We start from the raw sequence: 24,814 nt of genomic DNA, 5'->3' as shown, positions 1-24,814 counted from the left end.
GAAATACAACAACATAAACTGAGTAATTCAAATGCGCCGTCCGATTCAGTTGATGACTTTATGGCAACATAGAGCACGTCTGTTCATTGTACCCCAGGAGTAATGTTGCATTAATTCCCCCCCCCCCTTCGTGGCTGTGTGTGTGTTGCAGGCAGCGGCTTCGCTAAAAAAGGCAAAGAGCTGAGCACTGAGCGAGATTTCTTCATGAGGATGAAATGCACAGTGACCAACCGAGGACGCACCGTCAACCTCAAGTCGGCCAGCTGGAAGGTAAAACAGAGCTGCTGCAGCTACAAGCCAGCACATCTGCAACATCTGCACAGGTCGTGTGTGTGTGTGTGTGTGTGTGTGTGTGTGTGTGTGTGTGTGTGTGTGTGTGTGTGTGTGTGTGTGTGTGTGTGTGTGTGTGTGTGTGTGTGTGTGTGTGTGTGTGTGTGTGTGTGATAAAAGAAACACGCCCTAACCGATGCAGACATTACTTAGTTGGCCGTGCAATAGATCATCGGCGTCCAGCTGTTTTAGCTTGTGCCGACTTAAAATGAAGCAGTTTGTTTGGTTGCCCGGATGGCTCAGTTGGTAGAGCGGGCGCCCATATGTAGAGGTTTGCTCCTCGATGCAGTGGGCCCGGGTTTGACTCCGACCTGCAGCCCTTTGCTGCATGTCGTTCTCCCCTCTCTCTCCCCTTTCATTTCTTCAACTGCCCTGTCAATAAAGGCCTACAAATGCCCTAAAAAAAGAAAGAAATGTAAATAAAAATAATAATTAAATGAAGCAGTTTGGGGGCGCCTGGGTAGCTCACCTGGTAGAGCGCACAGATACAGAGGCTCAGTACTCGACGCAGCGGACGCGGGTTTGGTTCCGACCTGCGGCCCTTTGCTGCATGTCATTCCCCCGGTCTCTCTCCCCTGCCAGGTCTAAGCTGTCCTGTCAAGGCTTGTAAAGGCCTAAAATGCCCCAAAAAAAGAGAGAAATTTGAGGCAGTTTGGAGCCCTATTGTCACACTTTGAACATGGTGTAAACATTAGGGCTGGGTACTGAATTCCATGCTTTTTAGGCACCGAGCGAATTGCCTCTTTACTATCGAGTATCCCTAGCCTGACGTGGTCCTACTCAGATTCTAGTCAGAATAGGGCGTGTTTCAACCCGAACCAGGAAAGAAAAATGCCTCTGCACTCCATTGGATAGACCTACAACCAATCAGAGCAACGGAGTATGTGACGCATGTTGAGCGACGCATAGTTGTCAACAGAACTCAACTGCACGCACGCTGGAAGAAGTAGAAGAAGAAGATGAGTGTAAACGATCTTTGCCGGTGGTGTAAAAAGAATTTAAGGATACGCGGAGTACTTAGCAACACGGTCATGATTTTTGAGAGGAACCGTAAAGGTGAATGCATTTACGAACAAGTTCTCCGTTTTAGGATTAGAACTCGACAATACAGCAAAGAAATCTTATCGCATTTGTGACGTGACGTTACTGTTGATCATCTGTCCATCATCGTATAAAGCCCGCCCTGACAATTTGATTGGTCCGAACAGCTCTGGTTGGAGCATAGTTGCTCCACAACGGATCAAGTCCAGACCCAACGTACCTGTTGTGGGCGGGGCTAAGGTCGGCTGGCGTCCAGGCTAGAGTATCCTTCCAAACCTTCAGCTTTATTGCTAAACTGTGTACGTTCCGTTTGTCCCACCAGGTGTTGCACTGCACGGGACACCTGAAGATGTACAACAGCTGCCCTCCCCGAGTGCTGTGCGGCTACAAAGAGCCGCCGCTCACCTGCGCCGTCCTGATGTGCGAACCCATCGCACACCCGTCCAACATCGACACGCCGCTGGACAGCAAGACCTTCCTGAGCCGACACAGCATGGACATGAAGTTCACCTACTGCGACGAGAGGTAGACGGGGGGAAAAAAACCACACACACAAACACGGCTCATGCGCAGTAGGACGCGCTCAGCTGGAGGTCGGCTTACGTTATAGAGAGTGAAACGGACAGATATTTATAATAGAGCTGTGACAATTCTAAAATGTTACTGTGCAATTAATTGGTTCAGAAAAAGAATTGCGCTTAACAAAATGATTATCGGTTTCGGTCAAAGTTAAAAATATTAATTTATTACTTTTTCAAACAAATTTAGAAGTTTTGAATGAATTCCAGGATACAGCTTTTGTTCATATATCAGTCATGTGACCCAGATTATGTGATAACGCAAGTACACAGCCTATGAAGTAAACAATGCCTCTTCATTATCATGAAACATGTTTTCTAACTTAGCTATGAACATGTTTAGGGTAAAGTGCCAAAAAATAACCATTGAAACAATAATAAAAATATATAGTCTGCCTAGTAATGGCTTATATAATTACAGTTTGGCCCATTGAAACAAAATCTACAGTTACCAGTCATACGTCTTAAGACCTTAGCTGATGTTAGCAATTAATTGCAGTTAAAATAAGAAACTGAGATTCAGTTTGGGTTTAATTTGACCCGTTTTCAAGCTCAGATGTGTAAAAAGTACCATTTACATTTTTATAATTGGAACAAGGCTTCATGATATCCTCAGAAACAGCTACTTTAACACAACAAAAGATGTTTTCACAATTTTAGTACATTTTAAATGTGAACATATGTAGAGTTAGTTCAAAAGTGACTCAGCACAGAATAATGGCTGTTGCATAAGTTGTGGGCTGCTTTGTGGATCAAATTTGGCTAGAATTGATGCACACACACACACACACACACACACACACACACACACACACACACACACACACACACACACACACACACACACACACACACACACACACACACACACATCCTACCACTGAATCCTGGGAATACAGGCTTTCTCGCAGGATATCGATACATTTCGGCTAAAAGTGAACTTGAATATTCATTTTAAGATGAAAGGTCCATTTGGCCAAAAAGATGACATTTAAAACAGTGTTTTAAATGCAAGTCAATGCATACTAAGTTAGCTATGAGGTGAAAAACAATATTGGATGATAATCATTGCTTTGACCTGCTAACACAAAAAAAAAAAAAAAAAAAAAAAATACACAAAAAAAACTTTTAACTTTTAAAAAAAAAAAAAAAAAAAAAATTCAGACAAATACAGAAAATATACTTGAAAAATGACTTCTCAGACAAAGAATTAAAGTTCAATAGAACAGCATCTTCATGTGGACCGCTGCCAGTTAAAACACAGTCCTTGAAGCACAGCGCGAGTTCAGCACACACTCTAGACTTTCTGACTGATTGCGCTGTGTTGACAGAGTCAGTTTAACTTGGCAGGGACGTCAGTGAGAAATGTAAGCCAGAGACGAAATATTAATACTTGTAATAAGATGTCGTCACGACACTGTCAGACTGTGCCAAGTGTCTCTGATTACAGATGCGCATTCCAGTGTTTGTTTGTTTCCAATTCATTCTTTATTGGACAGAAGTTCATATCCAAAAGGTACAAAACATATACATAGAATAGACATTACAAAACGGGAACAAAAGAAAACCCAATACCAAAAAATAAATAAATACAATTCCATTTAATAATGCGAGAGTTTGTGTCATATCCTTTCATACTATAATCATTTAATAATTTCTTACTATGAAATAAAATGGTGCTATATTGCTGAAATTCATTAATAAAGTGCAGGAAAGTTGGCTTGGTTCCTAATAATTCTTTTCCTATGGCTATTACATTTTCCAAAATTAGTTGTATAATATATATCATGTTATTTTCAATCTCATGTTGACAAAAAAAAAAAAAAAACAGCATCACATTTATTTCAACATTTATCTTTTTACGAAGTTTGTCTACTTGCATCCAGAACGTTCTTATATGTGAAAAGTTTGGAAACACTTTCTCATTGGAGTGAATGGGAAAGTGTGTCCACACCTTTGACCTGGCATCTCTCCAGCTACCAGTCCACACTAGAGCCCAAGATCGGGTTAATTTCTAATTAAGACCGAACTCATATAATTTCGTTTTGATTAGTACACCTTGTACTTTGGTCCGTAACGGGGACTTGAACCAGCAACCCTCCGGTTCCCAACCCAGCTCCCTACGGACTGAGCTACTGCCACCCCCAAAACAATTTTCCGTTTGGCGTCTCCGCTCTCACTGTCCATGTTAACACACACAATTCAAACAACATGCTATAGCTCCGTCCAGCAGCCAGTTTATCTACAGATGGAGTCATAAAAACATGGACATGGACATTCTGATTAATAGCGGATGGGTTGTTGGTGAACTAACGTATAATGAATGAGAAAATAAGTAGTGTGAACGGAGCAGAGAGCAGAACAGGCTGCTGCTCCTGCGCATTTACGCATCGTTGTCGTTAGATGCGTCGCATGTCTCAAGGAAGAAAAATAGAAAGTACGCACAGGGCGTACAGGACTACGGCTGCCGGCGCCACTGGATACAGCATTTATCACGAATCCACATTCCAGCGTTTGAAAGCAGTCACTTGAACGGTCCGACATCACGTGGGTTGTATCACCGTGGCGGTAAGACCGTGGCCTTTAAAACCAAAGAACCGGTTTGTTTGCGCCTAAATATTTCTCTCCCAATGGCACGAGGAGGTGATGACGAACACACACACACACACAGATTCGAGTTACACAACAGACCTGTAATCTTATCAAGTTGCTCATGCAGGACAAAGGTTTCTTTTGGAGAAAAAGTGAGTGCGTGTGTGTGTATTGCGTCCGCTCTACAAACAAGGACCCATTTTCTTTCTCTCCTTATTGGTGCAATTTGATAGCTGCCCAAAATCTTCCCCTCCAATTACGCAAATGAGTTTACCGTAGGCGGGTCGCCCCGGCCCTCCAGGCTCAGCTGGGACTTGGACTCATTAGCGAAGGGACAGAAAGTTTCCTCAGCACATGTCTGGCAGCGCAACAGGTCGGGTAGGGTGAGGAAAGACAAAGAAAGAGAGGGAGCAGGGAAGGAGGGAGAAACTAGTTAGCGGAGAAATAGGGAACGGGACCAACTTCTCCGTGAGAGGCAACACCCAGGCGAAATCCAACCTCTTCGCTTCTCACGGACACTTTTGAAACTCGTTAAAAAGTCCAGTTCATTCATGGTAACTATCAGTCCCTCCAGAAAAACGCGATTATGCGATCGCATAATTCAATGCATAATCAGCCAAAGTCCGCATATTTATGCGGTGGCCGCATTTTTTCCAAATACGCCGCACTTTCGCCGCCTAAATTGCCGATTTCCGCGCAAAATATGCGGGGCTTGCATGATTTCATAATCCCCACATTTTCCTTGCAAAAAAGTCCCATAAATCTTAGCAAAAAGTTGAAAAATGTTGCATTTACTTCACACAAGAGCAGCCATTTTCCCTTGTTGCCATGGGAACTAAGGCATGGATACCCGACCCGAGGCCGACTGGTCCCGACGGGTCCCGATGGGTCGGGTTCGGCCAGATATTTAGAAATTATGGTCGGGGTCGGGCTCGGTCACATCAATGCGATAAGGCATTTCTTGTAAAATGGTGCTGCGGCTCCTTTAAGAGAGCTCAGTGCGTGTGTGTGGGCAGAAGAGAGATAGCCTAGAGAAAGAGGAAGCAGACGTGTTGTAGATCATGTAACCGGAGCAGAGTTAGTGGTTATTCATTTTATAATGTCGGCCCTGGAGGTAACCAGTCTCCGCTGGTTTTCTGATCACGGTCGGAAACGAAGCGATCAGGAAAGGTTAACACATTGAACATTTTAACAGCTGATTAACGTGCGCTTGTTGCCCCGTGTGCACTGATGCGCTCATCTGTTGACATTTCTGAATGCCTTCTAACATTCCTCTTGTCCCGCGTGTTACTGTGGCGCGTCTCCCGGTGTTTAAGGCGCCCTTTCCCCCGGCGTTTTAAGGCTTCTTTCCCCCGCGGTTTACGTATTGCCTCCTCCGGCGCGAGCCTTTCTTCCGGCGTTTTATACGCCCTTTCCCCGGCATTTAAGCGCCCTTTCCCCGTAAGTTTTTCCTAAACCCAACCTCCGCCATCCCGTTATTGGGCGTCCCCAGCGGGCCGCTTCGCTGGCGCCCCGGCTTATGGAGCGTCCTTTCCGGCGCGTCCCCAGCGTCGCGCCCGCGGGCGCCTCCCGGCTTATGGAGCGACTTTTCGCCCCCGGCGTCCTTTCCCCGAGAAAATAATGTGACATTTACACGTAAAAAAATAATGTGACAGTTACACGTAAAAAACGAGAAAAACGTCTCCGTGAACACGTATCAATAGATTAAGAATAACGTGTACATTTACACAAACTGCCGTGAGACCGGGTTGGAAAAACTCCATCGCTACCTTGTTCTTACAGCTAGCCGCTTCCTGGATGTGTGCAGTGACGTCAAGCAATTCGTTACATCGCCGGCCCAAAGTTGCAAGGCTGGTTTTTCCGCTCACAGGCACTAGGGGGAAGCGAAACGACCACCATTCAACCCGAAAAAAGTCATATAACCATTCCAATGACTCCGAAGATGTTCAGTTAAGGTAAAAAAAAAACGGCACAGTTCCCCTTTAAGGCTGTTTGACTCTCTGCGGTCTGTACAAGAAGATCCCACGGATGTTTGTACAGACGAACCTGCTCTTCCCAGCCGACCGTGTTGAATTGAAAGCGCAGCGCGCGCAGAGGGCGCGTAGTTACAAAAATTCATAGGGGCACGACCACGCGCCGCGACCGCTTGCGGAGCCTTCGCTCTGGAAACAACAGCCGTGGTGACGTCATTTCATGGCGTGTGCTACACCTCGCGCCCGGAACACCGCGGTGACCATAAATTAAGCTTTAGCGGCAGCAAGAGCAACGCAATCCTTTTGTGAATTTACCGGAATGTGTAAAAGAGAGAGAGGGAGAGAGAGAGGTATGGAGGGAGAAAGGGTAACATGTTGGTGTTTGTATCCGGGTCTGAAGCCAGCAATAATCATCATCATCATTATTATTCTTATTATTATAATTTGAAGCTTGCAACCGCTCTTGGATCTAGTTTTGTTTGTTCACCAGAACTTTCCTCTCCTCTCTCCGCCTCCTTTCCCCGTGTCTTTTCGATCTTCCATTTTCCCAACCTTTCCTTTCTTTGCTCCTGCCCTTAATTCACTTTCTCCTTTCTCACTGCCTCCATTTTTTCCCCACCTAATTTGGTCCACTTTACTTTAAGATCTACCCCTCTCTTTTCTCCTCTCCTCTTTCATTTCCTCCGCCCTTCCTCCGTTCCCTGCATCTGTCTGTTATGTAATCTGAAGTCTCTCTCTCTCTCACACTCACACACACACACACACACTCTCTCTCTCTCTCTCTCTCTCTCTCTCTCTCTCTCTCTCTTCACTCACACTCACACTCACACACACAACTGATCCACATGAAACATAATCATCCACAGATTATTAATCTTCATCCTCCTGTGATTTGATCATTTACACTTTATCTTCACGAATTCCTGGATTTCTTCCCGGGAATGTGCAATCAACGACGTTATGACAGATGATTGGAAAATAACTGGCAAAATTCGCAGCCATTCCTATTTGTCAGAAAGGCTGCGGGAGCTACAGCAGAGTCAACGTGTTATCGATCATAGAAAATGAAGATGGTCGTCGTGTGTTCATCGTAACCAGATGTAACGGTGTGTCCTTCGAAACGGCTGAGAAGCAGAGGAATTTAGAAATGTTCTTTTTTTTTTGAGGTTGCAAATATTTGTATGTTTAATGATATAGTATTATATTGTATAACAAGACGTACAATTTCATTTTAAAGTTTGCCATGTTTAAAAAAAAATAAGGTCTGTGCTGTTGGGGAAAGTTAACCAGGTCATTGATTTAATGTTTGAAATTTACATTTTGATTCATCTGAAAACTGTTCAGTATTTCATCAGAAAATAATCTAAACCTTTTCAACAGGAAGCACTATAACTGTGTTTTGAAAAATATGCACACATTACATAGCGCGGTCAAATATTTTGAGGAAAGGAGACATTTGAAAAAACAACCGGGTTGAGCGTGCGCCCCCATGTACCAAGGCTCAGTCCTTAACGCAGCGGCCACTGGTTCAATTCCAACCTGCGGCCCTTTGCTGCATGTCATTCGCTATCTCCCTGTTCACATATTCAGCTGTCCCCTATAATAAAGGCTTAATATGGCCAAATAATTGTCTTTTTTGCTAAAAAGTTTTTTCTTAAAACTTTTCAAAAAGTTCTTTTGAAAGTTCCTAAGAAAAGTCTGCGTCCGATTCATGACGTGTTCTTAAACAGCAGAATTGTTCGCAGGTGTGTTCTTAGAATGATGAATCCCAATGTCTTCGTAAATTGAAAGCTCGTGCCCGTTGCTCCTGTTTAGCACAGGGAAACGCCCCGTTAATTCCCATAAAAGGGCATGAGATGGCAGGGCCGTGTCGTGTGCACACTTGGAGAAATGCCGAAAAGACGTGGCAAAGACGGCGGAGGCTTCACCTCCAAAAGAAAGAAAAACTTTAGTAATTCTGAAGTGGAGGTAAATGTAAAGCACTTTTCTAGTCTTAACGACTACTCAAAGCACTTTCACATCGCACAGGAACCATTCACACACATTGTGACCGAGGCTGCCGTACAAGGTGCCACCTGTTCATCAGATAAACATTCACACACATTTGCACTCCGATGTGCAGCATCGGGGGCAACTCAGGGTTCAGTATCCAAGTGCCCAAGGACACTTCGACATGGGACTGCAGAGCCAGGGATCGAACCACCAATTTTGCGGTTGGCAGGCAACCGCTCTACCACTGAGCCCTGCTGCAACAGGTACTGCTGCCAGAAGTTAGCGTAAAAAACGAGACCCATTTAGTAGCGTCAGCAGATACAAAGCAGCAAATAAAACCGATGCATGGAGTGCAATTACTCACACAGTGAACGCTGTATCCGGAGAAGGGCACAGAACTGATGAAGTATATACAGCAGGCCTAGCACAGTTCATACACAGTGGTGATATAAAGTGCTTTACAAATGAGCAGAAGTGTAAGTGTAGTGTGTATTGATTAAAACATTATGTGTAAAATAATTACTACAAACTTAGAGAGAAATATTACATTTTTAACGGACTACTTATTTTGCGCAAACATGTCCGCTCTCAATTGTGCGTAAGAGTGCTCTTGAGTGTGCGTAGATTCTGTTCTTACCTAAGAACAAATCCCGAAGAAGAAAACATTGGCGAACGCCAGAATTTTCATGAAAACTGCTTAAGTGGTGTTTGAGAAAAAAATGTTTTTCTTAAAGGTGCCCTGCCACACATATTTTATGACTTTATGGTAATGTCTGAAGTTCTGCCATGGACTCTGTAACATTTTTTGTGGAAAAAATGCCTTGGTTACCTTGTTTCAAGCCATTCTAGCGTGGTATAGAAAGCCTGCAGGAAGACTCTATTTCTGCCAGTTCTCAATAATATTCAACAAGCTAAGCGGTTTGAATCTGATTGGCTAACAGTTAGCCAATAAGAGCCTGGCTGTCAGAATCCTTTACCCAGCCCAACTGGGCGAGCTCATGAATAGTAATGAGCTCAGGCAATATGATGTCAGACTGACCAGCTTTTGTAATTGGTCTGATTTATCTGCTTATTTCTTTTCAGTGGCTAGAGCTGACAGAGGAGGTAGCAGTTCATTTTCACATTCACGACATAACACACACACATATGGACCTAACATATTTCAAAAAATGCAAGTAAAAATGGTTTTGTAAGGCAGGGCACCTTTTTAAGAACTTTTCGTGAATGAGGCCCAATGTTATTTAAGTTTACAAGCCAACCCACGCTCATGCGTCACACTCCCAAACAGCTTATCTGAGATGGATTCGGTAAACTTTCATCCTGTCAGACTGAAAGATTTTGTTGGCTGGAGGAATCAAATGAAATCACATTCCGGCCTCTTTAATTCAGGCTAAGCATGACTCGTTAGTCTGCACCCGTTGTCCCAGTGTACCCCCTCTGGTCTCCTATAAAACCTTTTGTCCAGGGGTCATTTCCTGTTGTTGCTTTGGATTATGTTCTCACAGCGCAGTTTGTTGGGATGAGACTCTCCTTCTGAGAGGGAATAAACCATTCCAAGTACGTGTTGCATGCAGTGGTGGAAAAAAAAATTTCAGACCCTTTACTCAAGTATAGTACTAATACCACAGTGTTAGAAATACTCTGTTGTGTGGCCCAGTTTAGCTCAGTTGGTAGAGCAGGTGCACATACATAGAGGTTCACTCCTCGACGCAGCGGCTGCGGGTTCGACTCCGACCTGGGGCCTTTTGCTGCATGTCATTCCCCCTCTCTCCCCTTTCATGTCTTCATCTGTCCTGTGAAAATAAAGGCCTAAAAAAATACTCTGTTGCAATTAAAAGTCTCTGCATTGAAATTGTTACCACGTTATCTAAGTAAAAGTATGAAATTATTCTCAGGGAAATGTGCTTTTAAAATATTAAAAGTAAAAGTACTCGATGCAGAAAAATCCTCACATTTTAGGAACTGCAAACGAAAAAAAAAAGGGTTGAATGTGTCAAAAAAAACGTCAAAAACAAATTGTGTGTTTAATGGTCTAATCAATTTCAGCTGCACTTGTAGGCCGTTATGTTGCTGGGTAGTCTAATTTATAACAAAACACTGTTTTGTAAACTACGTGTGCTTTGTGTGCAAAAAAAAATCTGAATTTTGTAAAGTAACTAGTAACTAAAGCTGTCAGATGAATGTAGTGGAGTAAAAAGTACAATATTTCTCTCTGAAATGTAGCGGAGTAGAAGTAGAGAGTGGCATGACAAAAGAATATGATCACCACTATTGGGCAATATTCATACTAAATAAATATATATATATATATATATATATACACACACACACACACACACACATGTATATAGCGTCTCAGAACTGTGCACCTTACCCCCCTTTTTTGCACTACTTATTTTATTTCATTTTGTTATATTTTACGTTCATGTTGGCACTGGAAAAGGAGTTGCTTTTAATCTCATTGTACATGTGTATAGTGACAATAAAAAGGCATTTTTTTCTTTTTTACTCAAGTACAGTACTTGAGTAAATGTACTTTGTTTACATTCCACCACAGGTTCCAAGTATGTAAGCATGGCCTGCGATCCTGGAATTCACCCCCAGTAACCTGTATTATTGAGGTATTTACTGGGCAAAGAGAGCTGGAGAGAAATAAAAGGAAAGAAAGGGGATTTTTTTAAATGAGGTGAGCCAGCAACAAAATCCTCATTAACAAAGGAAACTCGTGGTGAGAGTGACAGAAAGAGATTAGCTGTTCCCAGAAACGCAGGGATTCAGCCGAGACAGGGAATGTGAACAATTCTTGTTTTTGGAAGACTCACCTTGATTTCCAAATCGCGCGTGAAGCCTTTTGAAGTGCAGACGTTCAGGACAGCGTGCAGGGTTTCGTCTTTTTGAGCCTCGCGTGAGAGAAGGGAATCACGACGACACAACACAAAAGTTCAAATGAATAACTCTGCTGTGCATTAGCAAAAAGGGAAATCCGTGCATTATTTAAAATGTGCGTGTGAATGTGTGTTGCAGGGTAACGGGGTTGATGGGTTACGCTCCCGAGGATCTGCTGGGTCGTTCAGTCTACGACTTTTATCACGCCCTGGACTCGGACGGCGTCACCAAGAGCCACCACAACTGTAAGCGCACATGCACACTCACGTGCACACACACTCAGAGGTATCAAATTAATACTGCTCCAAAGATCTGCATTATTAAACGAATAGATGTCAACTATTAAAGTATTCATATTATGCTCATTTTCAGGTTCATAATTGTATTTAGAGGTTATATCAGATAGGTTTACATGGTTTTATTTTCAAAAAACAACATTTTTTGTTGTACTGCACATTGCTGCAGCTCCTCTTTTCACCCTGTGTGTTGAGCTCTCTGTTTTAGCTGCAGAGTGAGTCATCGCACTTCTGTTCCATCTTTGTTGGGAGCCACACATGCGCAGTAGCTAGGTAAGGACTACTAGCCAGTCAGAAGCAGAGTATGAGGGCGTGTCCTGACAGTATCTAGGTAAGGACTACTAGCCAGTCAGAAGCAGAGTATGAGGGCCTGCCCTGACAGTACCTAGGTAAGGACTACTAGCCAGTCAGAAGCAGAGTATGAGGGCGTGTCCTGACAGTACCTAGGTAAGGACTACTAGCCAGTCAGAAGCAGAGTATGAGGGCGTGTCCTGACAGTATCTAGGTAAGGACTACTAGCCAGTCAGAAGCAGAGTATGAGGGCCTGCCCTGACAGTACCTAGGTAAGGACTACTAGCCAGTCAGAAGCAGAGTATGAGGGCGTGTCCTGACAGTACCTAGGTAAGGACTACTAGCCAGTCAGAAGCAGAGTATGAGGGCGTGTCCTGACAGTACCTAGGTAAGGACTACTAGCCAGTCAGAAGCAGAGTATGAGGGCGTGTCCTGACAGTACCTAGGTAAGGACTACTAGCCAGTCAGAAGCAGAGTATGAGGGTGTGTCCTGACAGTACCTAGGTAAGGACTACTAGCCAGTCAGAAGCAGAGTATGAGGGCGTGTCCTGACAGTACCTAGGTAAGGACTACTAGCCAGTCAGAAGCAGAGTATGAGGGCGTGCCATGCAAGCAGCTAGGCGAGCATTAAAACGTGTGTTTACAATAGAGCTGTTTGGAGCAGTTGGTGAACAGTGTTTTCTGTTGGAGATGGTAAGTCCCTTTGGGGGGGACTTTGGGCTTTTTCACTTTGTTAACCTATTACATGCACAAAAAAGATATAGAACACAATAAAGGAAAGGGGAAAAGCCAAAAAGCATAATATGAGCACTTTAAAATTCTCTCATTCCAGCTTCTTAAGTGTGAATATTTTCTTGTTTGAAATTATAAGGACTATGGTTAACTGCTCCTCAGATCTCTGCAGGGTAAATCCAGACAGCTAGCTAGACTATCTGTCCAATCAGAGTTTTCTGTTGCACGACTAAAACAACCTTTGAACGTACACACGTTCCACCAAAACAAGTTCCTTTGCAGAGGCACCGCTCTGTCTGGAGCGTAGCGCCGCCCTAGATGATTGTGATTGGTTTAAAGAAATGGCAATAAACCAGAGCACGTTTTTTTCTCCTATTCCAGAATGCTGTGTGGACTAGCCAGACCTTCCTCCGCAGCGCTGTGGAGGAGGGTCTTGCAAAGCGAGAGTAGCTATTCTATAATGCCCCATTCAGACTGGATTAACGTTATAAATATGAATAGATATTCACTGTGCTGCTCTGTAACTTAACTTTGTTCTGGACAGAAATAGGCCTGTATGTTGGTGATAACAAGTTTCCGTCCATCAGATCAGCCGAAACATATTTCCCTTCTATCATTTTCACACAACAGCCCAATTCCATTAAAACGAATGAAGTAGATTAGCAGCTCTTCCCACGAAAAAAAAACCAACAACTCAGCGATCCACTTCAAAATGGGGACGTCAAAGGATGTCACTCTGGACAGGATTTAGGTTACAGGAGGACCAGCGACGAGAACAAAATAGCTGTAACAAAATGTTATTTAAGTATGAATATCAGACTGTATTTCTTGTTAAATTTGATCTGAGGTAAATGGGTGTGGGTGTGGGTGTGTGTGGGTGGGTGGGTGGTTGGTTGGTTGGGTGTGCGCAGAGCAGCAGCGTGGTATTAAGATGTCTTGTCTTTATTAAATTAAGCACAGCCATTGATGGCCTGATGAGGTTTGCACATCTGCTGCCACAAACACAGTGGAAAGAGAGGGGACCAGGTGGCCTCTATTACATTCTAATGGGTGTGTGTGTGTGTGTGTGTGTGTGTGTGTGTGTGTGTGTGTGTGTGTGTGTGTGTGTGTGTGTGTGTGTGTGTGTGTGTGTGTGTGTGTGAGCGTGTGTGTGAGCGTGTGTGAGCGTGTGTGAGCGCGGTGTGTGTGTGTGTGTGTGAGCGTGTGAGCGTGTGAGCGTGTGTGTGTGTGTGAGCGTGTTGTGTGTGTGTGTGTGTGTGTGTGTGAGCGTGCGTGCGTGAGTGCTTGTGTCATGGCTTTTCTCTCCACTGACAGCACTATATCATTATAAGCTCTGAGCAGCAGTGTGAGTACAAGAGGAAAAGTGGTAATTTAGTTCCTTAAAACTACCCCTGGTCTGAAACATAATGGCAGGATGGCAACTAAACATCCCTCTGACCTACAGCCTTGGCTTAATTTGGTCCATAACAGTAATACAATTCTTGACGTTTGGAACCAAAATGATACTTTATTTTCTTGCTTTGCTGACCGTAAAATGTTTAAATTTTTAATAAAACGAGAAATAACTCTGCGGGTAGATTTCCGCCTTTCCCGGTGTAGTTTAATGCCGCCTACACATGATCAGGGGTAAAACCGTGAGGCAGGCGGTCAGCGGCAACTTGGTCAAAGTTGAAATAATTTTTCATCTTTGAACGCCGCGCTCAGCGGCAATTTCAAACGGTGCGCCGCGCCACGGGCAGCGCTTCCTCCGAGTTGTCTCCACCGCTCTCCCCACGGGGAAACAAAGGCGCACGCCGCGCCGAGCGGTTGTGCCGTGGATCGAGTGTAGGCGGCATAACTCATTTAGGAATTGTCTAGAAATTAAGATTCAGAAGTCGGTGTGTTGAAACTAAAAAAATCCAGATAAAGGACCTGACTTGCAAATAAGATTTTAGGACTTTTTGTGTTGGTGTGTGTGTGTTCCTCTACTTCTGGTCATAGTAGCATTCTTAGTTGGCTGAAATTTGCAGAGATAAAGGGCTCTCTATCTATCTCTATAACACACACACACACACACACACACACACACACACACACACACACACACACACACACACACACACACACACACACAGACAACTGGCTCTCACAGCCAACGTGACCAGCCTGTTGATAGCACATGCTAACAGCGTTCTCCACACACACACACACACACACACACACACACACCCCCACACACACACACACACACACACACACACACACACACACACACACACACACAGACTAACTCTCTCACCACAGTTTTGCTCCTTTCCCACGCCAGTGCTGATCTTTGGGCTGCGGCCAGCACATCTCTCCCTCTCAGCCCAAAGTCAAACATCCCACTCTCTCCTGCTGACCAATGTTTGGCTGATTTCACAGCCTCGTGCATTAAACATAGCTCAGTTCCACACCTGAGTTGTCTTGAATCACCAAACAACAAGAGCTGATAACGCATGTTGCCGTTTCTTACTCTTCTCTCCCTCTCTCTCCCTCTCTCTCTCCGCAGTGTGTTCCAAGGGTCAGGCAGTGAGCGGTCAGTATCGCATGCTGGCTAAGAACGGAGGTTACGTCTGGGTAGAGACCCAGGGAACTGTTATTTATAACAGCCGCAACTCCCAGCCCCAGTGCATCGTGTGCATAAACTACGTCCTCAGGTGAGCACCTGTCGCCGGCGCAAGCTCTGGCAGATTGTAGGTGAAACGTTGTAAACGTCCAAATCATGTTGAATTTTATCCAAAAAGTGTAATTTGTTCTTAGATGTCTAGGTAAGAACCTGCCACATGCTGAAATAAAGTGTTCAAAAAAATATGTTGTAAAAGCATAAATTGGACGTCTTTAAAAAAACAACAAAAAAAAGAACTCACTTTTTAAACAAAGTCAGCCCTCTTTTAACCCTGTGCTTGGATGTCTTTTGACCTGGAAATGGGAACCTACTGAAAAGTAAAAAATTGTGTCACATCAGTGGTGATTTTAAACCCTTTTTACGGGAGCTCAAGACCCCCTAAATTTCATCTCAGCCCCCTTAAAAATTCTAATAATAAAAAAACGAATTATTATTTTTTTCAATCAATTGTAGTGCTTCAAGTTGGAGTTTGCGAACTTGTCTGTTAGTAACAGAGGGCAAACAATTACAGGTTCAAAGAAACAGGTTTTAATATCCTGTGTCGCTGTCGCCAAAGCTGTGCCCCTGTAACCCAGTCAAGGGAAGTTTTATTTATTTATTATCATTTGATTCTGGTAGTCCATAAAGGGACTTTCGTAGTTTTTTCATATGTTCAATATGTTGCATTTATCCTCTGTTAATGTAATAAATACATATATTCATTGTTATCCAGTGAAATTACTGATTTATCGGGGAGTGGGGGGGGGGGTTGCAAGGCACTGTATCCGTGTCACACAAATTTCTTGCCGGAAAACCGACCAATCTGGATACATTTCTGCAGCCGGCTGATTCAAACAGATGCATAGTTATTTGCTTCCTTCATCACCGGCCAAATTGGCTAGTGACTTTACGATGTTACCCGCCAAAGTTAATTTTTACCTGCATTTGGCTTGGGTTGGCAATTTTGGAAATTTAAAGGTCCAGTGTGTAACGTGTTTAGTTCAAAAAATCTGTGTTGCCCGTTCCCAAACTTGTCCGTTTTCATGAATATTTACCTCCACCATCAATTCCAAGTATTCCTATTGGCTTGAAATTTTACATTTGCGTTCGCATGAACTGGGGTAGCCCATAGGCGCCGATTTATGTTTTCCTCCATGGGTGCTCACGGGTGCACGCCCTGTTAAAAAAATAAATAAATAAAAAAGTAGTCAAAAAATGTTTGCATTTCAGAACCTTAGGAAATGGACAGCGGCCGACACGAACACACACACCTAATAACTTGATAAAAAAGCCCTAAAGTAGGCTATCTTTCAAATCAGGACAGCACCACTTCTCACAAATACAGATACAGATGGAGATGAAAAGTTTAACTGACACGCATAGGCGCCGATTTACGTTTTCCCCCGTGGGTGCTCAGTATTTTCCGTGGGTGCTCAAGCTCCGGATTACCCTATGGGGTAGATGCTCCATATTCATGCTCAATCTTGAAATACGTTAGCCAGTAAGGAACATACAGGACATACTGCTCCGCCTTTCGCGTTTTCGCTGTCACATGATAAACTCACAGGTGCTGCTAATGCTGCTAACGGGTATCGTAGCTTCCCGGCCCCCGGTGAGTTTGAAGAAGGAAACATGGAGGAGCACACGTATTCAAAATTCAAATTTCAGGAACAGGAGTCTTCTTCTTCTTCGCCCAGAAAAAGAAAATGGACATTGAAAAGGGCAAGAGAGCGGCGTCATCAGTAGCTGTAAAACGTACTTTGATCTGCGTGGTGCGAGAGCGTTGATTGCGATATGTGATCTCAACGCTAGATGGGAGAAATTCCCACACATTGGACCTTTTAAAGCCCTGCGTGATCTACACCCCTACTTATTATGGGCTTGTGTATGTGCTCTGCTCTCCTTCTCCAAACCTGCAGTGACATCGAGGAGAAGTCGATGGTTTTCTCCCTGAAGCAGACCGAGTCCCTGTTCAAGCCGCAACACATGAGCAACTTCTTCACCGCCGGAGGTGCAGGCGTGACCGGAGAGCCGGGAGAAGCCCTCTTCACCAAACTCAAGGAGGAGCCGGAGGACCTCGCCCAGCTGGCCCCGACAGCCGGAGACACAATCGTCAGCCTGGACTTCGGTCTGTATCCACCTCCGTCGTTTTGTTGGTTTCATTATGATAGCAAGGCAATTTACGGAACAGCAAACAACAAGGCTAAAAAAGTAAATAATCCTGCTTTTTAAGAGTGAGTTCAACCAGTTTAAAGTGAGTCAGTTAAACCAATGTTTGTTAATGAACGGGTATATGAAGTACATGAAGCATCATGTGGCTGCAGTTGTTTGTTTCTCACATTTTAGGCACAGATGAAATATTGTGAACTTTAGTATTGATTAAGTTGTACCCTCATTGGATGATATAAAAGCTACTTGCATCCTTGCAAGACAACATTTGGCATACATTTATTAAAATTTGCATCAGTCTCACGTTCAACCCTCATTCGCCGTGGCAAATGTATTCTTTATCCCAGGGGTGTTTGACGTTTTTTAGGCCAGGGACCCCTTACCTGAAAGAGAGACTGATGTACATATATTGCATAAAATTGAGTTTCATGTTGAACTGGGCCGAATGGATGAAAATAAAAGCTTATTATTTATACGTCATGTTTAACCTATGTGTTGTCTTTCCGTCGACCGTGCAACTTTGCTTTTCTGTGTAAAAATTTAAATGTTCAAATGTTTTGGTCATCTTTTTTGACACTTTTGTCGCTTTTCCCGATGTTTTGGAAATGTTTTGACGATTTAGTCACTTTTTCCAACTTTTGTTGTCACTTTTTCTGATGTTTTTGTCGATAATTTTTTTTTTTTTGCCGCTTTTTCTGACGTTCTTTTATAAAAAAATAAATAAAAAATGCTATAAAATTGACTAAAACACCCAAATTCAATGAAAGTAGTGAGCTGATCATTTAATTTACTTGTGAAGAGCGTTGTACGGAACCATCCACGTTTTTTCTTTTGACAATTTGGTTGAAAGAAATTTGACCCAAGGACAACAGGAGGGTTAAACGTTTTGTAAACCTACATTTGGAAGGCCCGGTAACTCCTTAAGCTTAACAGTATGGCTACCATAGTGGCTACCTTACCTATGGTAAGCTTATCTTCAATGTGGAAATCATTTTTTCACAAATAGGCCAATTTATCTTTGCAATTGATATGTTGGATTCATATTAATGTATTGTCAGACATTAACATTTTTGAAATTGATTTTTTTAACATAATTTGGCGGCCCCATAGGGGTCAAGGACCCCCTGTGGAAGTTCTCTGCTTTCTCCCATCTCTTCACAACTGACTCTTTCTGCTTCTTTCTCGCAGATCGCCCTCCGTTCGAGGAGCCCCAGCAGCCTGCGGGATACACCCAGATGCCTGCCGCAGCTATGCCCCCTCCTGGACCTCCATCCTGGGCCAGCGAGAGCCACAAGCCTGCCCCGCCGGCACCAGTTCCAAGGGACATGGCTACCATGGCGGGTAAACTCGTCATGCAGGAGAATCCGCCGCCGGGCAGCGCCACGCCGAGCCTCAGCAGCTGCTCCACGGTGAGGATGCCGAGACCGTTCAGACCAAAGATTCGCCACGAGACAAGTTGAAACTTGTGGCTTCTTGCAACGCGCCGGTCTGCAGCGTTCTGAAACCTGCCAGTTTACACAAATGCGACGAGACGGTGTATCATCTCAATAACCACAACTCTTTGTACTTCCATTCTAACATTCTGACTTTCAGGATTTTTTAGGGTTGGGCATCGAGAACTGATTCCTACTTGGAATTGTTTCAAAAATTACGATTCTAGTGGAATCGTTTCTTTATTGGAATAGCTTGGAATCGTTTGGAGGATTTGGTTTCAAATCTGATCATGGGTTCCAAATTTAACATGCGCAAGTTTTGGTTTCATCAGTGATAGTTAGATGCTTGCTACAGTTGCATTTCTAGTGATGAATCGGCGAAAACAACGGTTTATTTCTCCGATTCGCTGCTTGGTCCTAACACCAGTCGACCCGCTCCCTCTCTTCAGTCACTCTCTGTCTCGCTTGACCATATAACCTTACGCTATGTGTCCAATATACCCGTTGTTTTCAATGGATGGGATCGCCAGTAGTAGTGAGCTCGCCACCAGTTTCTCTTCAATGACCACTGACAAGTAAAGAAAACAGTCTACCCCCTCCTACAACCGCAATGGCTGCAGCTGATTGGACGAATGCTTAACGTGGGGTTGTCTGCTCCCTGATTTCAAAACAGACCATAATGGTGGTGCGTTTGGAATACAATCGCTTATTTTACGATAATAGCTCACCAAAACGCATTTCTGAAAACATTTTAAGCAAGATGCAGTTCATGCAGTTGCTAAAATCTGTCTCGACAAAGGTCAGTTTTAAAGATGTCAGCTTTTGAGAGGCGTCAAGCCGAGCCGGCCGCTCCTCATTTGCATAAAGTTGGCTGGATTCAACCTTATGCAAATGAGGAGCCGTCGAGTCAACAACCCGCTTCTCCAAAGTCCCCGCGACGCTACCAGAATGCATTGCACAACTGCTCCCATAGAAATTAATGGGACGCTGACAATGGACACACGCCATTACCGTGTTTTCGGGCGGACGTTGAGGCTGTGTCTAAAGCTCTGCCATTTCGACCAGCTGTTAGTAACATAGAAACAAAATGGATTTTGGATCATTAGCTGACTTCTCTATTGGCTGTTGAAACAGGAGACGTCTCTTACGTTCTAAAACCAGCCTCTGGAGACTCGACCACCTGTGTCCAAGGCAACGCCATCCGCTGGTCCGAACCGTGCTGAGACCACTGTAACTTTTCCCTGCAACATTCTGAAATGGTGTTGTCTCGTCGCGAATCTTTGGTCTGAACTGGAAACTGAAAGGAGTAATTAATTAGTTTGGCCAGTTTTTCATTGTTTGTTCTTTCTGTGTTCAGTGAGGCCTGGGGGTTGGTTAAAGGCCACTAACTGTGGGCAATGTGTGTGAGAATAACGGGGGTGGTTATTTGGAAGGAACATGCTCTTAGCGGTGAATGGCGCCTTTGTCAAAACTCTCTCGGTCTTTGTTTCTTTCGCTTTCTTTTTTACACTGTTCTTTCTCTTACGCGTTGTCCCTTTTTTCTCTGTACTCTTGTTCCTCTCTGTCCTCTCGCCCCCGTCCATTATTCTCCTGTCCTCCATCCTCCCTCCATCTCTCTCTCTAACCCTGCAGCCCAGCAGCCCAGGTGATTACTACAGCCCAGTGGAGAGCGATCTGAAGGTGGAGCTGACTGAGAAGCTCTTTGCTCTGGACACTGAAGGCAACGACAGTCCTGCAGACACCGAGGTGCGTGTCCCGCGAATATGCTCTATGTCTGAAACTTGGTTTCTCTGTTATCAGTCCAGTAATTCGATTTATGAGGTCTTGTTTATTGACTATGATTTGCATGAATGGGTGGGTCATAAAACATAGCGCTTTCAAGCTTGGGAGCGGAGTTCGCTTCCCGGGGAAAACAAAAGACTTTTAACCAGGGAATGCGTGTTCCTCGGGAGTGCTTTAATCCAAACCACAATCTTTTTCCTAACCTTAACGAGTCGTTTTGGTGCCTAAACGTAACCGTCATCACCGCATGACGCTCACGTTTTGTAAGATAAACTTAAAGGGATACGCCACAGTTTGTTGAAATAGGGCTTATAATGGTCCACCCTAGCTGTAGATAGGTGGGCCAACGCATTTTTTGTCTGCAAGTAATTAGGTTGTTTTTTTGTCTTTGGTTTGCTCACTTTTACTCACAACATGCTAACCGGCAACATAGGATTCCATTCACTACGCTAAGCTAACTAGCGGCGGCGCTGCCGGTGTTGCACCGGCCTTAAACAATGCATGCACAAAAATGCGTTGGCCCACCTATCTACAGCTAGGGGAGACCGTGGTGAGCCCTATTTCAACAAACGGTGGCGTGTCCCTTTAACTAAAATGTCCGCTGACACAGCGACCTCTTGCAGAGCTCTGTAGCTGGCATCACGTGACCGGCCAGCCGGCGTTTATTTTCGTAAGTAAGTTTATTTACGTATCGGGGTGCATACATTTTGGTACGATATGGTATGAACCCGTTTGTGAGAACGCGTTGGACAGGTTTAATTGGACAGCCAAAATAATCACACATTAAACACTCTGCTTTTTCAAAACCCCAAATCTATATGTGCACCAAAACTTTAAACTGCATATATTTACCTGCGCAGTATAAGAACGAAAAACATAATGCAACCGCTAAATCACGTTTTTTTAACAAACCATGTCATGTTTTGCTTTCCCAGAGGGACTTGAGTGACTTAGACCTGGAGACTCTGGCTCCCTACATCCCGATGGATGGCGAGGACTTCGAGCTGAATCCCATCATCCCAGAGTCGGATCCCCTGGAGCGGGGTCCAGCAGGATCCATGGGAAGCAAGGGCAGCAAGGCCAGCCGGCAGAGCTTCAGCCACATCGCCAGCCTCTTCCAGCCACTGGCCTCCCCTCCTCCGCCCCAGGGCCACTTCCAGCACCAGGCGGCTGCGTCCTGGGCCGCGGGCGAGAAGAGAGGCTCCCGCCATGGGACCGTGGACTCGCGTGCAGGGTTTTGCATGATGGGGCAGAATACCCCGTACCAGACTCCAGCCAGCACCCCTCTGTCCTCCATGGGGGGCAGGCAGAATCTGCAGTGGCCTCCGGACCCTCTGTTAACCTACCAACAACAACAACCACAACGTGCTACTAAGACCTACCTGATGGACACTTTTTCAGGAGAGGAGCGCCCGTCCTGCCAGCAGAACATGCCACACCTCATGCAGAAACAGAGGTGATGTAACAATCAACACGAGAGAGATGTTTTCAAAGTACATGTTTTTTAATACCTAGCAGAAGCGTTCCAGATATTTACTAGAGATGGTCCGATACCATTTTTTTCCTACCGATTCCGATACCTGAAAATCGGCCGATACCGAGTACTGATCCGATACCAGTGTGTCATGTATTTTATGTTTTAACAGCTGTATACTACTATCCCTGTATGGATGTGATATGATTTCTATCTTTGTTGTCGGTCTGGCTCAGGTTAAACTCTTTGTGACACATGAACAAACAAAACAATGAACGCTACAGAACTTTCGGTTACACTTCACTTGAAGTTATCTACATAAGAGTGACATGACACTGTCGTGAACGTGTCATCAACATTATAAACAAGTCATAAACATTTATGGCATAACGCTTCTTTTAGTAAGTGTCATTTAGGTTAGGTTTGGGTTAAAACGCAGCGCCCAGGATGGGTGCTGCGAGGGGCACGGGCACAAGGGGATAGGGTTAGAGTTAGGGTTCATGTGTCATGAGAGTGTCATGTGTTCATGACAGTGTCATGTCACTCTTATGTAGATACCTTCAAGTAAAGTGTTACCCAACTTTCTTTTATTATCCAGTTTGTCAGTCATAACGGAAAAAGAACATAAATAAACTACTTTAGGGTGGATTTTCTTCTGGGCTAAATTACGTGGTATTGAATCGGTGCATAAACGAGCATTTTGGCCAGTGGTATCGGTATCGGAACATCTCTAATTTATTCTCGCAGTGATGAATAATGAACTACAAGTGACAGATTACAAAGCAAAGTTAAGAGGGCGGATACAAGAATACATTACAGTTTTTTCCAATTGCTAAAACACGATTTTGCAAACTGGGTTCGTTTAATCAAAATACTTAACACATTTCACAAAACCACACACCCAAACTGCAAAAATGAAGCACTGTGACCAAAACATATAGCATTATCAAAATCTAACTTTTGCACCACATGGTGCACACTTCATTCATATTACCAGATTTTTGTCTAACCAACTACACACTGTTGGGCGTAATGAAAAGCACTCTCATCTTTAGTGTGCTTTGTCATAATACTAATATAGTTCGAATTGTAGAAAATTCTTCAGATACACACACATGCTGTTGAAACATTTTTATTTTTCACCAAACAAGTCAGTGCAACATATGCACAGCAGATATATTTACATAGGACTGAACAAAAATATGCTCACAAAAAACAGTAAACTGAAAAAGAAAATTGCAGAAAAAATGTGCAGAAAAAAATATATAGAAAAAAAGAGGCATCATAGTGCTTACTTCCTGATTAAAGTGGTAACAATGAACCATTGAGGTGTTTGGCCAGGTGGCGCATATATTGGCCAATTAGCTCATGTAGTGTCATTTTGTTGTTTTGTAGTGTTTTGAAATGGCAGACATGTGACTTTATGTCAGAGTGTTGTGTCTCATGCAGAGAACCGTGTTCAGTGAATTTAAAAATTGCCACTTTGAATTGCAAAATGTGTGTAAAGCAGAAAATGTGTTTAGACTTTTGGAGACTTGAGAAGAGGTTTTGCTCTCTGTGTGTCACTTTAAATAATTGTGGTATGCCATGTCATGTTAGCAATTGGAAACAACTGTAAAACATATTATCCACCCCCATTAGTAGAACTACCAATCTAAAGAATGTTCTGACGTCATATGTGTGTTTTGTGTGTGTGTGTGTGTGTGTCTGTGTGTGTCTGTGCGCAGGTCCATTGACAATTTCGTACAAGCCTACAGAGACATGAGTCCAGCCAGAGTGGCCATGGCCAACAGTATCAAGCGCTCCTTCACTCAGATGGCTGTCGTGAGTTTCTCTAATAAACATGGGGTCCACCATTTAAAAATGATACCATTCCTGAGAATCATTACGCCATGAAAATAGGGCAGATTATCCAGTCTAACAGTCCATTAGTAACAGGATTGAGACTTGCATTTAGCTTTACTTCAGCTTGTTTTCAGCTAATTAACGAAAAATAAAGGAGTAAGGGCTACTTGGATCTAACAGTGATCGAATCCCCTGTAATGTGTTAAGTACACAGAAATTTAAAAGCCTATATTATCTTGGCACGTGATTTTAAAAACAAGACAAGGACTCATTTAAAGAGCCCCTATTAGGCCTTTTTTCGTCTTTAAGTGTGTGTTATAGTTTTATGGGTAGGTAATAGTTGTATGAAGTACAAAAAAAGCCAGCCCAGTTTTTCATAGGTGCTGCCCATTGGTGCTGCCTGAGCAAGCACACCATTACAAATACAAATATATGATGCTGAAAAGGAGCATAATAGGGGCTCTTTAACACTGAGGAAGTGAATAGTTGACATACAGTTTTTTTTTCTCACAATAATACAGGTTTTTAAATAATTTATACTTTTACAAAGCTGTGTGCCTTGAATTGATTGGGAACTCACTGTTTTTTTTATGGACAAGCAACTAATTAAGTAACCGAGTAACTGTGTTTCAGGGTGAAAGTACGCCGTCAGAAATCATATGGAAGAAGATGAGGGGAGACGGTTGTGCCTCCATGGATCGCTCCCTCAGCGCAGGATCTCTGACAGGTGTGTGTGTGTGTGTGTGTGTGTGTGTGTGTGTGTGTGTGTGTGTG

At 43.8% G+C, this 24,814-nt stretch overlaps 1 protein-coding gene across 2 annotated transcripts in view; it reads left to right on the top strand.

Moving 5' to 3' along the window:
• The window catches only part of epas1b (endothelial PAS domain protein 1b), an 83,396-nt gene that overhangs the window by 55,043 nt on the left and 3,539 nt on the right, over positions 1-24,814 (top strand). For both annotated transcript variants that reach the window (XM_039783967.1, XM_039783968.1), the window contains exons 5-14: positions 152-270; positions 1,694-1,896; positions 11,531-11,637; positions 15,242-15,389; positions 17,257-17,465; positions 18,695-18,915; positions 20,572-20,685; positions 21,657-22,177; positions 23,923-24,019; positions 24,674-24,767. In XM_039783967.1, coding sequence (XP_039639901.1) covers positions 152-270; positions 1,694-1,896; positions 11,531-11,637; positions 15,242-15,389; positions 17,257-17,465; positions 18,695-18,915; positions 20,572-20,685; positions 21,657-22,177; positions 23,923-24,019; positions 24,674-24,767 — 1,833 coding nt within the window. The remainder of the gene's footprint in view (positions 1-151; positions 271-1,693; positions 1,897-11,530; positions 11,638-15,241; positions 15,390-17,256; positions 17,466-18,694; positions 18,916-20,571; positions 20,686-21,656; positions 22,178-23,922; positions 24,020-24,673; positions 24,768-24,814) is intronic.

The sequence above is a fragment of the Perca fluviatilis genome, chromosome 19, assembly GCF_010015445.1.
Source record: "Perca fluviatilis chromosome 19, GENO_Pfluv_1.0, whole genome shotgun sequence".
Classification (NCBI taxonomy): Eukaryota; Metazoa; Chordata; class Actinopteri; order Perciformes; family Percidae; genus Perca; species Perca fluviatilis.
This window is presented reverse-complemented; position numbering and strand designations above follow the sequence as displayed.